Source organism: Hydra vulgaris, chromosome 14, assembly GCF_038396675.1.
Source record: "Hydra vulgaris chromosome 14, alternate assembly HydraT2T_AEP".
Taxonomy (NCBI): Eukaryota; Metazoa; Cnidaria; class Hydrozoa; order Anthoathecata; family Hydridae; genus Hydra; species Hydra vulgaris.
The window spans coordinates 28,740,001-28,754,419 of NC_088933.1; the positions used below are offsets into that span (position 1 = coordinate 28,740,001).

At 29.6% G+C, this 14,419-nt stretch overlaps 1 protein-coding gene across 1 annotated transcript; it reads right to left on the reverse strand.

The window, feature by feature from the left end:
- Positions 1 to 11,304: 11,304 nt before the first annotated feature.
- Positions 11,305 to 12,399, reverse strand: LOC136091027 (uncharacterized). Its single transcript, XM_065818011.1, has 4 exons — positions 12,084 to 12,399; positions 11,824 to 11,871; positions 11,644 to 11,733; positions 11,305 to 11,463 (listed from the first exon to the last, which is right to left on the reverse strand). The coding sequence occupies exons 1-4, from the start codon at positions 12,144 to 12,146 to the stop codon at positions 11,305 to 11,307; spliced, it is 360 nt and encodes a 119-aa protein (XP_065674083.1). The 5' UTR covers positions 12,147 to 12,399.
- Between the last annotated feature and the right edge of the window lie 2,020 nt (positions 12,400 to 14,419).

The window sequence follows — 14,419 nt, forward strand, 5'->3', positions numbered from 1 at the left end:
TACAACAATAACTACTGAAATAACCAAATATATATCGAACAAGTTCACACCGTAAAAATATTGAATTAATCACTGGTTATTGGTACAGTAGATTATTTGAAGAACCAACTCTTTATAAAACAGGTAAAAAAATGATAAGTTTAAGATCCAAAACGATTTTGAAAATATTTTTAAAGAAATTAAAAGCTCATTTGTTACTCAAAAAACATTCAATAAACGATAAAAAAAAGCTAAAAGGTAAAACAAGTTCGCGGCATTGTTATTGTCTAGTTCTTTATTTGCCGCCAGGAAATTTCGTTTCGAAAACAGGTATCTTTCATTTTCTGCTTCTTGGATTTGCTTTCGTCTAACACCTAGAGATTTTCTAAAGTATATGTTAAAATACCGGCGGCAATTTTCCTCTTTCCGCTGTTAGTTGCCTTTATTGTTCTAGCTCTAGGAAACAATTTTGAGTTAAAATTTGCAGGGAACTGATCTTGTTAAACATTGTTGCTGGTGTAAATGTGGATAAGAATTGGATGAAAAAATCCAATTTTGTAACCTTAAAAGTATCGATAAACATTATATACCCTTCACAAAAAAAACTAAATTGTCTAACTTTGTGATCTTTTTGATTAAAAATATAAATAGGATAATGAAAATAATTCAATACCTTATATTAATGCTGTTTAAAAACACAGAAAATAAATAAATGCAAGACACTATACCTGATATTGAAAAAAAAAATAATCTTTTCACTTGTCGGGTTGAAACCAACATAAGCTACTTGTTAAAAAGTACCTCAAAATGTCAATGATGAAGTGTTCTTGAAATGTATTTACAGAATGTTTATAAAAGAATAACTATAAAGAATAAGTTACACTGGCAGATACTTTGTGTTCAACCATTTTAGCACGTTTGTGTTAGGACACTTAAAATGTTTTTATCTCCGTTTCGTCACCATTACAGATCTGATGAGGCAAAAACTAGAACTTTTGTTCCACCACTGTGTGACTAATGAAATCGCACATTTAAAGCTTTATATATACTTTTTAGTGCGTGACATTTCACAACTACAATTGCGTAAGAGTGCATTCCAACAAAAATCGAAATTAATAAATTTATAATTATAGCGTTATTGCAAAATTCAATTTTAAAATAACACGTTTGTAACGTATACTAATATAAAATGCACATTTCGTTGTGGTGAAATAATAAGTTAGGTAATTAAATAACTGGTTTTTTCAGTACAAAACACCTGTTTGTTTGAGTAATTTGGCGCGCGGTTTGGTAAACCATAATTAAAAAGCTAGATAATTAAATTTTTATTTTCTGTTCTGAATTATAACATATTCTGACTAAACTTTAATTGAAAACTTTAATTTACCAAAATCTATTTTTAAAATTCAATTGAAAATTAATGTGTATTTATTTAGAAAAAATTACTTTTGATGAAAAAAATCTCTAAAACGTTAGAATTTTAAAATATTTTATTTTTTTAATAAAAATTAACAAATAAGAACTAAAAACAACAGCAACTCCTTTAAATTGACATTTCGTTTAGTGACTTTTTGTTTAGGCTATCTCCCCTACTTCTCTAAAAAGAAGGAACTACTTATGTATTTACAAAATTATAGAAAATCAAATAGTTGGTTGCAATGGCTAATAAAAAAAGATGTACAAAGTTAGACAATTTTTCCATATATGTTCCGGAACTATAATGACGATGTTCTTACTAAGAGCAAAAAACTTTGGATACATTCAATACATTGTTGTATGAGACCATCTATTAAATGTATTCAAAGGCAAAAATTCTAATATTTTTTATGGTATTATTTATTTATGTATTTCAGTTTAGATGTTGATGTTTCGTCATAAATTTTCAATCTAATTCATCTATGCTATTAAGAATGATAACAGGGAGGTGTAATTGCTCAATAAAAGAACTCCTAATACATTGATTTACAATATTAAATTCATAATTTGAAATAACTAGTCCGTGGTATTTCAATTAAAATTAACTTACGTTGGAACTGACCTGTTTAGCAAGAAATATATTATTGTGGACTGCAAAAAAAAAGGTGAAACAGTTTGCTATATCAAGCAATTAATAACAATCCCTCAAAAAGTCAAAAACAAATGTTTAAATAAAATGGTTGTTTATTCAACAAAAAACTGCTATCAATATGATTTTTGCATTGAGCTTGTAGCTCAATAATAGCTGCAATTTATACTACTTCTATGTTAAGAAAGCTACGAGTGTCCGGTACATCTCCATTGAAAAAACTTCGATGTATTACAAAAGTAATGAAAAACCACATTACATACGTAACTTCGATGATTACAAAAGTAATGAAAAACCACATTAGCATTGGCTTCATTGACCAAATTTAGCACCCACATTTCAAATTTTTATTTTAGCGACCATGCCGTGGCGTAAGTATTCTACGCATTTATTATTTTAGTCACGACTAATTTCATTGTCTACAAAATGGTTACTTAACATATTGAGATAGGGTTCTATTATCTAGCTATGTGTTTTATTATTGTCAAAGAGAGATCAAATGTCACTTTTACAAGACTTTTGGCATTTTTACATACGAGTTGAATTTTGCGGGCAAGACTTACAAGGAAAGAGTTTTTCACTCTCAAACTTTAATACCGTATCAACCACAAAATTTTTGACCAGACGATTTTGTTTATAGTACAAGACTTGAACACTGTGTTTAAATTTACTAGAAGCACAACGTAACTTCATAAATAGTCAAAAGTTTTCTTATGCAGCTTTAATAGAAAAATAAAATCATTTTGAATCACTTTTCTTCAAACTAAACGATACATTAAACTTAGGAAAGTGCTGTTTGATCATAAAAATGTATGCGTCTTTAAATAATTCAAAGCTTTGGCCAGGTCAGCTGATTTTCTTCAAAAAAAAGTTTGGCCATTCGATTGCTTTTAGGCCCTCATTCATTGCATTATAGTCACCTTTGCTATAGATATAAGTTACTTTGCGTAGTCTGGAAGTTTTAGTCTAATATTTAAGTCTGTAATTCCGTAGTAGCGAATTGTAAAAACATTTTTTCAGAGAACATCCAAGTTGAGGACCGATTGTTACATTATAAACACCATCAGTGTCATCTGAGAGCACTAGGTAAAGCGAATTATATTATGATAAAAGTTGGTTCAGTAAAAACTGTGATAGAAAACAATCATTGATAGTAACTAAAACAAGTTGACTAGACTGTTTTCCACTTTTAAATTGGCCACCCAAATCACTCCACCGTATATCACTATCATTAAAATCACCAACAAGTTGAACACTTGGAGATTTCCCACAATAAATCAGAGCTTTCACACATTTAATTGAAATATTAATTTGTATATTAGACTCATTTTCAGAATAAGAAACGGATGACGATAAATACATCCAAATAACAAAAAATCATTTCCAATTGAAATTGGATACCATATTTGCTCAACTATTTGTTCATGACTAAACTCGCATTCAAATAAAAGTATACATTTTCTAACATGTATGGCCACGCCACCTTCACGAATTGCCCTATTTCAAAGGTACTCAATGTAATTTTCTAGATGTAGAAAATTGTTAAAGATGTAGAAGTGAACCACGTTTCTGTAATTGCATTGATGCATTTCTAGCTTTTAAATCATCCCACTTATTTTCTAAAGACGTTGGATTAAATAAAGTCATTTGAGTTCAGATAAAAATTAGACGATAGATTAAGAGGACTATAAGCATTTTTATTTGGTGTTTCATTCTTTTCATTTAAATCCATAGAGCTGAGCCAGATTGCACAGACCAGAAACCTTTTTTTCCATCTCTAAGTTCCCAATTAAGTTCCCTCACTTGATAACCTTTAAGTGAGTTTGGAAGAGCGTTATTTCTAATTCTACATATTCACATTCTACATTCAGCATAAAGTTCAGTTAGAGCCATCTTATTATTCACGGTTTGGTCTGGTGTGACATAAATTTTTGTGAAACAAGAACTACTTTTCATTCTCTTGCATTATCAAAGCAATTGAACATATTTTTTATAATCCTATCGAATTCACCACAACGGGGGACGCAAACATACATCTTTTAATTGATTGGTGATCCCATTAGAAATATGAGTAGAAAGAGATATATTCTTCTTTTTAGGTTTGCTTTTAACTTTTACATCATCGCGAGGCACTTTTAAAATAGTCAAAACATTAAGTAGTACGTTACTAACCTCCTCAAAGTTAAATGACACAGTATGACCACTTTTGAATAAATTATTTTAATTCTCTTTTTCTAGTTGTTTTTCTTTTAGCAACTTTAGCAGAAGATGACATTTTTTCTTGAAAAGTAGCTAATTCGCTTTTTAAACAAATCTGACCAAACATCAAAACAGTATTTATTATTTTGATAATTGATGCTTCCATTCTCATTTGTTTAAAGACAATTAAGTTCCTTTTTTTGAATTTTCTTTTCTTCTTCAAAAATCCAACTCTTGTAGAAGAGGTGATGGTAATATTCCGCATCAGATACGCAATGCTATGTTCAGATCAAAAAGACTCCTTGACCAATTTCAAGCCATTTTACTACTAAAAAGCAAATATTTCTGTTAAGAAGGTTAACACCCTTGATACTAGTAAATTAAATCAGGATGTAAACCTTTTTTTTACTAATGTAAGTTACGGTAATAAACAAGGACTTGTAAACGCGGAATCAAACAAAAGGTTATTGTGTTTTTTCTCCTGAATAAATATATATATATAAATATATATATATATATATATATATATATATATATATATATATATATATATATATATATATATATATATATATATATATATATATATATATATATATATATATATTAATATATATATATATATATATATATATATATTAATATATATATATATATATATATATATATATATATATATATATATATATATATATATATATATATATATATATACCTATATGTATATATATATCGGTTCAGACGCTAATAATGTAATTATTACAGCAGTGAACGAAAATTCCAAATTTGTAATGATGAAATTAAAAAGAGCTATAGTTGCTTGTCTTCTAAAATCCTCTGACAATAAACCGAGTCTAGTTTCAGTTCAAAGTATGCTCGAAAAAACTTAACTATAATGTTGCTTTTAAAGTTATTGCGCATTTCACAAAAAAAAAGTAACAATACCACCAGTTTAACTAGAATAGCAGCTGAACCAAATAAATTGATCACCATTGTGTTTGACTCGAATGAGCACCGTAATGATCTCTTATCTAATGCAAAGCAACTTACCTTAATAGACAAATTAAAATCTGTCTACATTCATCCAGATCGTACACCACTCGAACAAGAAACATTCAACATCTTAAACAAAAAGCCTGCTACAGAAAATGCAGAATTATTGACAAAAGATTTACTTGACAAACCCCTTTGATTTGTCATCTGCAGCGAAAAAATCAAATGCATTGACACATCCAAAACAGTCAACATCAATCGTAGAGAGGAACCCATTTCTCATTGCCGGTGACTTTAATTTTTTAGAGATTACTTGGACTTCCAATTCAGTCTTTTCCTTTTAGTAAAATTGATCTCAGTTCCTCATTTCTCTCTATTTTTCAAGATTGTCATCTTCACCAAATCGTCACTGTCCCTACTTTCAAACCTGCTAATGGCCCTATGACACTCTTGATCTCATCATATGTGACTCTCCATATCATGCTAGCGAAATCAACATTGGTCCTCCACTCAGTTTGTCTGATCATTATCATTGCTCTATAACCTGGATTACAAACTGGCTGCCAGCTTAAAGTTATCACATTTCAACAGCTCTAAATTTATATACAAGCTTGGTGACTACAAAAAAATCAACAAAGAATTCAATAAGGTTGACTGGTCATCTATTTTTAAAGACTTAAACGTATAACAATGTTACCAACTTTGGCTCAACAAATATAATGAATGTTGTCTTCAATTCATCCCTCGTATGCTGAACAAACCATCCCCAAAAAACAATCATGGATGACAAAAGAACTATTATCTCTTATTCGTCTCAAAATATTGCTCTGGGCTCGTAACATCAGTTCAAAATGGAAAATTGCATCCCTGATTGGTGAAAATAGAGAAACTGGAAAGTTTGTTAAAAAGTTAAGTCTTTCTTCTCTGAAATCCTTCGAAATTGCTCTTGCCAATGATAAGCGTAACCCTAAAAGTCTGTTTTCATACATAAATAAATATAAACGCTCTGAAATAAATCAGATCTTATCTATGCGAATCGCCAGTTCCAGTGAGATCATTAGCTCTGACAAAATTACAGTAACCAACTCACTTAACAATCAATTTCAATCAGTTTTCAGCATGAGCCATCCAATGACAATCTTCCCCGTTTTGATTGAAGAACTAACACAATCCTCAAAGCATATCTTTCAATACTTTGGTCACTCTAATGGAACTCTCAGCACTAGATATGTCTAAATCACTTGGTGTAGATAATGCCAGTCCTCACGTTTTACGCTTTTATTCTACCTCAATGTCTTCTCCACTTACTCTCATCTTTCAAAAGTCATTTGACAATGGTGAAATCTCAAGCTTATGATCCAAAGCAAATGTAACACTTTTATTTCAAAAGGGCTCCAGAATCGACCCATCAAATTACAGACCAATATCTTTCACCTCGATACCGTGTAAAATAATGGAGAAATTAGTTAAAAAGGCAATCATGCAGCATCTGCAATCAAACAACCTTTTATCAAATAGACAACTTGGATTTTTAGAGAAAAAAACCTGCATTACAAATCTCCTTGAAACAATGGACTTCTTGACTGGAAATATAGCCAGAAAGCTACCAGTTGACATCATGTCTGGATTTTGCTAAAGCTTTTGACAAAGTCCCACATCAACGAATGCTATGGAAATTCAAAATGTATGGAATTGAAGGCAATCTTCTCAATTGGATAAAAGCTTTTCTACTCAACAGGTCTTAAAGAGTCATCCTTGGCGACACTCAATAAAATGGTTACCTATGACAAGTGGAGTTCCGCAATGATTAGTCTTGGGTCCAACTTTATTTGTCATTTTCGTCAATGATCTGCCGGATGGAATAAGCAAAGAAAACAGTTGTAAAATCTACGCTGATGACACTAAAATCCTAAGTATTGTCAACTCACTTGCTGTTCAACTTCAACTCCAATCAGATATTGACAAAACTGTTCATTGGACTAAATCTTGGCTCATGGAGCTAAACGCAAAGAAAAGCAAGGTCATGCACGTTGGCCAAAACAAGCGTGACTTTGAAATTCAAACTACCAATGATCTTAAAGTAGAAACCCAACCCATAAGTACCCTTCTTGTATAGCAAATTAAATGCAAGGCATCCTAAAAAACACTTTCCAATCTCGTAAAGCTTATTTATGGAAACAACTCTATTCCACCTACATCCGTTCTATACTTAAGTTTACAATTTTGACTTGGAACCCTCATTTGGTAAAGGATGAACAAACTATTGAATTAATACAACGCGGAGCCACAAAAATACCAGACAAACTGAAAAAGATAGACTACATATCTTCTCTTGTTGAACGTCGTAAACAAGGTGACCTAATTCAAAAATATAAAATTATTAATAACATCGACATAGTCAACTGGCACTTTTCCCTCATCACAATTCCACCAAGAGCAAATCACAGAGAAAGACTACACCGTGAAAAGTACCGCAATTATTTTGAAGTTTCCACTTTTTTAACAATCGCCTTGCCAAACGGATGGAGAATGTTACCAGATAAAGTAATCAGTTTTCCAACTGCCTACAGTTTTAAAGCAAGACTCGATAAGCTTTATTGTTACTACAGGTCGCAGCTTTCCTTAGTGAAAGTTGAAATTTGAGCTTCACAAAAACTAACTGTAATTTGACAATCTATGATTTGTATTTTGTCAATTATTTTTACTTTTGTTGTAACAAATATACATTACTAATACTACTATCTATATTAATGTATATATATATATATATATATATATATATATATATATATATATATATATATATATATATATATATATATATATATATATATATATATATATATATATATATATATATATATATATATATATATATATATATATATATATATATATATATATATATAAATATATGCATATATACTTATAATATATATAAATATAGATATTTAGTTTAATAATAATATATTTATATATATATATATATATATATATATATAAATTTATTTACATTATTAAAAATTTATATATACATATATATATATATATATATATATATATATATATATATATATATATATATATATATATAAATTTATTTACATTATTAAAAATTTATATATACATATATATATATATATATATATATATATATATATATATATATATATATATATATATATATATACATATATATATATATATATATATATATATATATATATATATATATAAACTAGTAAAAAACACTTATCTAACTTTTATCTTCTACTTTATGTTTCACCATTCTTAATACATACAGAGGAATATATATATATATATATACATATATATATACGTATATATTATTATTATTATATATACAGATATTTTCATAGAAATGTATGGATATACATATTTCATAGAAATGTATGCATATACATATACATAGAAATGTATGCATATACATATGTACATATATATATATATATATATATATATATATATATATATATATATATATATATATATATATATATATATATATATCTTCTATATATATAAAGGGCAATGTGTGTGTGTGTGTTTGTTCTCTATAGAAATCCAAACCGCCGGACCATCTCAATGAAATTTGGCATGGGGGTAGTCCTGAGGGGGAGAAGGTTTTAGCTGGGTTTTGACCCTGTACCCCGTCCCCCGGGGTCAAGGGGGCTAAAAATGAGCCTCCTGACCCCGGGGTCAGGGGAGGCCGATTTTTTAAGCCGATTTTTGGGCCGATTTTTGTGTACAGATATCAGGTAAGCCAGTTTAAATATTGGCCCGGGCAACGCCGGGTAACTCCAGCTATATATATAAAGGGCAATGTGTGTTTGTGTGTGTGTTTGTTTGTTCTCTAATGAAATCCTAACCGCCGGACCGATCTCGATGAAATTTGGCATGGGGGTAGTCCTCGAGGAGGAGAAGGTTCTTAGCGGGGTTTTGACCCCGTACCCCAACCCCGGGTCAGGGGGCCCAAAAATAGGCCCCCCTAAGTTTGAGGGTGAGGGGGCCCATTTTTGTGTAGAGATATCAGGTAAGCCAGTTTAAATATTGGCCCGGGCAACGCCGGGTGACTTCATGCTAGTATATATATATATATTGACTACTGCAAAAAACACATACTGAAACTTCGTAGTCTCTTTGTAATAAGATAACTAATTAAACTAAATAATTCTCAACTTGGAGGTAATCTACTGTTTTAGGGTAGTAGCGCTCCTTCCTAAAATTGAGTGATATTCAATGGATGATCCAATCGTTTTGCTATCAAACTGGCCTAGTCTAGGCCAGGGAAATCATACAACATCAACAAGACAGCACCATGACTGGTTTAAATCTCTAGCAACATCAATTAAGTTGTTACAGGAACAGCATATTACAATGTCAAATCGAGTAAGGTTTTGGAAGACTCTGATCAGAAAAAAGCAGACAATATACCAATTTACGACTAAAACAGATGACCTGGAGAAGGAAGTCTTCCCGACAAGAAAATTTAACGTGGGCCATATATGGCAGTTGCATGTTAACCATATATTTTCCATTCTCCTTTATGGGATGGCGCTGATGCGTCCCATATGTGGCTTTAATGTTTATAGCACTAAAACCACACTAAATAAGAACAAATGCCACGCTTAATTTGTGCGCAAAAGTTTAAATGGCTCACGCGTGGGAAGCATTTGCTAGCCATATCATTACCACACTTCTTTATGGGATGGCTTTAGTGCGGGCCATATGTGGGTTTAATGCTTATAGCACTAAAACCACACTAAATAAGAACGAAAGCCACACTTCATTTGTGCGCAAAGGTTCATCTGGCTCACGTGTGGGAAGTATATATTAGCCATATATTTACCACTCCTCATTATGGAATGGCGTTGGAGTGGCCCACGTGTGGCAATAATACTTATATCGCTCAAAACCACTTTCAGAACGAAAGTACACTAACTTTTTACATGAAATCTGATATATATATATATATATATATATATATATATATATATATATATATATATATATATATATATATATATATATATATATATATATATATATATATATATATATATATATATATATATATATATATATATATATATATATATATATATATATATATATATATATATATATATATATATATGAAAAATAATATGCTTCTTGCTTTTTGTTATAAATTTATTTACAAACATTCTATTTATTTACCATAACTTTTTATTAAATTTATTTATTCATTCTTCTCTCGATGCATACGTCTACAACCACGATCTGCTGAGTTATGCTGTGAAGCGGTGATGGCTTCATTGACATCTTTGTCTGTAGCATTTTTGCAATGCCTTCGAACAGCAACTAAAATCAGTTTATTATTATTATTATTTCGATTATACAAAAAATTAATTAATTTATTAAGGGTTAATGTCAACTTTATCAATAAGTACTTGTACTTGACAAACGGTTAACTCTAACGGAATAGCTACTTTGCTTACTTGCAATAAACTTTACAAAAGCCTCAATTGAATATTTGTTTGAGCGTTTCCCAGAACGACAACAACTCATCTGTAACTCATCAGTCATGAAAACATTCAAAATGTTTCGTACCATATCAGATATATACTTTCCACCTGCTGTTCCTAGCCAGTTAACCTACATTCAGAAAAAGAAAGTAAACAATTTAAAAGTACACAAAGGTGTATAAACACATACATAAATATATATAAGTGATTACTAAAAAATAAAATTTATATATGAATTCAAATTATATAAAAAATTGTATTATATAAAAAAAGGTTAAATATTCGAATTTTTAATTTTTCAATGGATGCAACCGGAGTTTTTATTAAAAAGTTTTTCAATAATATTTAAGTAAAACTTGCAAAAAGTGAGGCCATTTCTTCATCCTGGCATTGCAACAAAACAGCATCTAACTCTTCTATGCTGCTTGATTTCGTAAATAAACTTTCTTCAGTATGACCAATTGGCATACGCTCTATCAAATGTTTAATCTCTTTTGTCGCAGACATTTCATTTTTACTAAATCTAATCAAATTGAACTGTTATAAGTATTTAAAAGATAGACAAGTTAATATATGTACTTTAAAAGATTTTTCACCTTTAAGTAAATTTTCAATGGAGGACAATCGGTATTCAATTGACTGTGTGATTGGTGTAAAGGTGTTAGTGGAATTTTTGGTGTATGGGATTGGCAAGAACTCCTGATATAACTCAACAAAATATATTTAAAATATATTATTAGTATATCAACAGAAACAATTTAAAAAAAAATTCTAGTTTAATTACATTTATGCATATTTAAATTTAATGATCTTCAATTATAATTATTCTACTTAACAGCAAACTTATAATTACTAAAATAAAATTTACAAAAATCTTACTGAAGGTAAATTTATTTCATCAGGATCATTTAGTAATGACACAAAGCTTTGACTAGATTTTCCTTGGTGTTGCATCTCTCGAAAAACATTCTAATCATATATCAAATTTAAATGTCTAATAATAACATTAACAAATTTTAACTTATAGTATTGCTATCAAGCAACATGTTTAATACTTACAGCATGATGTGGTATTGGCAGTAATGGTTGGCTACCTGGTGTTGATGTCTAAAATATTTTATGCTAATTATTAAAATCTAGTACAACTTTATCTAATTTAAGAAAATAAAAATTTGTTGATTGTAATCAACAAGAGTAAGCCATGTTTAAATAAATAATTTCGTTTCCACATTTAAAATAATTATTTAACATTTTTTTCATTAACGTAAGCAAGTTAATGAAAAAAACTTGTTTTTAATAAAGTCACTTTATAAGCTTACAGAAATGACAGCCTGCTGAAGAGATGTAGGCATGTTGAAATCAGAATCATCTTCACTAGACATATTGCCATGAATTTGAGAAGCAAATAATGAAGGGGATAATCGTTTTGATGTTGTTTTCCTACGACATGAATTACCTTCATATTCTGAAGCAAGATCACTTGTTTCTTCAGATATTTTTAACTTTTTTAATGCTCTTTCCTCACAGTCTGTAACAAAGTAGTCAAAGTAGTACAAAGTAACAAAAATGTGAGTTGATTGTGCATTAAAGTAATATTAATAAACCAGGTATAACTTAAACGCACACACACACACAAACACACACATATGTGTGTGTTTACGTGCCATAATAAAATTCGTATTTTGTATCTTTCCCAATCTTTATTGGGAATCTGTCTCTTCCGGCGCATTCCTTTTAATGAAGTCATGCTACATTTTGGCCACATACACTCGCTATTTCCATTAAGCCATTCCTTTGGAACATACTCCACAGTATTGTCGTTAAGGAAATGAACAATATAAAACATATCTTTACGCTGAAATTACAAATAATATAAACTATTTGTGCATATTATAAAAAAACTCTAGGAATTAGGAAAGATAATTTAAGTAAATATCGTTTTGGGCTGGCACAATATTTACAGGGTATTTGCCACCCTGATGAAACTATGTTTACAATAGAATTACCATAATTCAATAAAAAAAAATTTGCATAAGTAATAGTAGTAAAATAACTCTATAAATTCCCAATACTTGCTAGGACTATAGCAATATAAATTAACAATCCAAGTCAATAAAAATAGGTAAAACAACTCATACTTTTCTATATATAATTATTTCATAAAAAATATCTTTATTACATAGATATAAAATTCATAAGAATGCCGATAAAAAAATAACACTAAAAAACTCATAAAAAAATTAAACATCTTTTACGCAACTGATATAAATTGGTTATACAACTAATTATGTAACAAACTGTTTTTTAAAATTAAATACAAAATTTAAAAACTAGATAGAAGAGTCATTTTTTAATATTTAAATTTAAGACTATAGTGCTAAAAGTACAAATGTCTTCAATTGTTAAACAGTTCAAAATTTGATGCTGTTCACAAACTAATAGTTTATATAAATAATTCTGGTATTTTGATCAATAACTAAACAATTTATTAGAAGCAAATGGAATAATGTAAAATATACTATTCTCACAAGGAATATCACACACATTTGTTAATTATTGAAACAGTGCATACATTATTATTAGAGTGTTTATACAAACCTATATGCATAAATGAAGAAGGATACGGATTGGAATACACGTCTTCATATAAAGTCATTACATTTCCATTACACACAACATCGGTAACAAACGAAGTAACACATACTATTCCAGAAGAGGTGAGATATGTATTTTCTGTTGGTGAATGTGTAGATAAGTAAAATAAGTTATTGCAAGATGGCGATAATGTTCTGAAAATTGAATTTCTAATTACATTATTGATGCACTGTTTGAGGCAATTGGTGTTGGAATTAATGGTCTTTTTAATATGCCTTAATTTATTCTCAAAAGGAAATAATAGTGAAAGTTAAGTGGACCAAGGTTTTTTACAAACTCATCTAAATGTAAAAGACAATAAATGTTATACACTAAATTACCTTTACCATAATGATCTGCAAACGTAGTAACAAATTTATTAAAACACCAGGAAATGTTATCCATAATTGGTAAAAAATCTGATCCAAGCATATTGAATGCTGCATAATGGAGAAGCATAGTATGAGCATAAACACTGGGATGCAGAAAAGATCTCATGACTAATGGTGCCAAATAAATAAAAAAAGTTCTAAATTCAGTTGCTTTCCATCGGTCCATCTTAACCAATGGTCTCACTTTTCTGTGTTTAAATTCTTTAGGCATGTGTTTCCCATTTTCAACGATCTTATTTGATAAAGCAACTCAATTAGACGGTGGTATGCGAAATGAACCTTTGTACTTACATGTTGAAGAAACCCATAAAAACAAAAGTTTTCTGAACACACTTCACATAACAGATGCATGCACTTAGCTGGCACACAAGTAACAGGAGGTACAATACTACCAATTGCCGTCATTTCCTTTTGGTGATCTTTTTCTTGAAAATTCAAAAACTGTTGATCAGTTCGAGCAGGAGCATCATGATTATCAAAAACAACCTTTCCATTAATATAGCTACCAGTTTGTCTGCAATACTCACACCCATTGTAACCATTAAAATACTTTATACCCTTTATAAATGCTCTTGCCGGAGCATCACTTACAATACAAAAAGCTCTAATAAGATACCTCTGTCCTGAAA

What these genes read in the sequence shown, in the direction of transcription:
- LOC136091027 (XM_065818011.1), bottom strand. Translation starts at nt 12,146, where the DNA reads ATGTCTAGTGAAGATGATTCTGATTTCAACATGCCTACATCTCTTCAG. An exon ending in TGCCAATACCACATCATGCT is followed by an intron (nt 11,734 to 11,823) that starts GTAAGTATTAAA and finishes ATATATGATTAG; the next exon opens with AATGTTTTTCGAGAGATGCA. An exon ending in ATGAAATAAATTTACCTTCA is followed by an intron (nt 11,464 to 11,643) that starts GTAAGATTTTTG and finishes GAGTTATATCAG; the next exon opens with GAGTTCTTGCCAATCCCATA.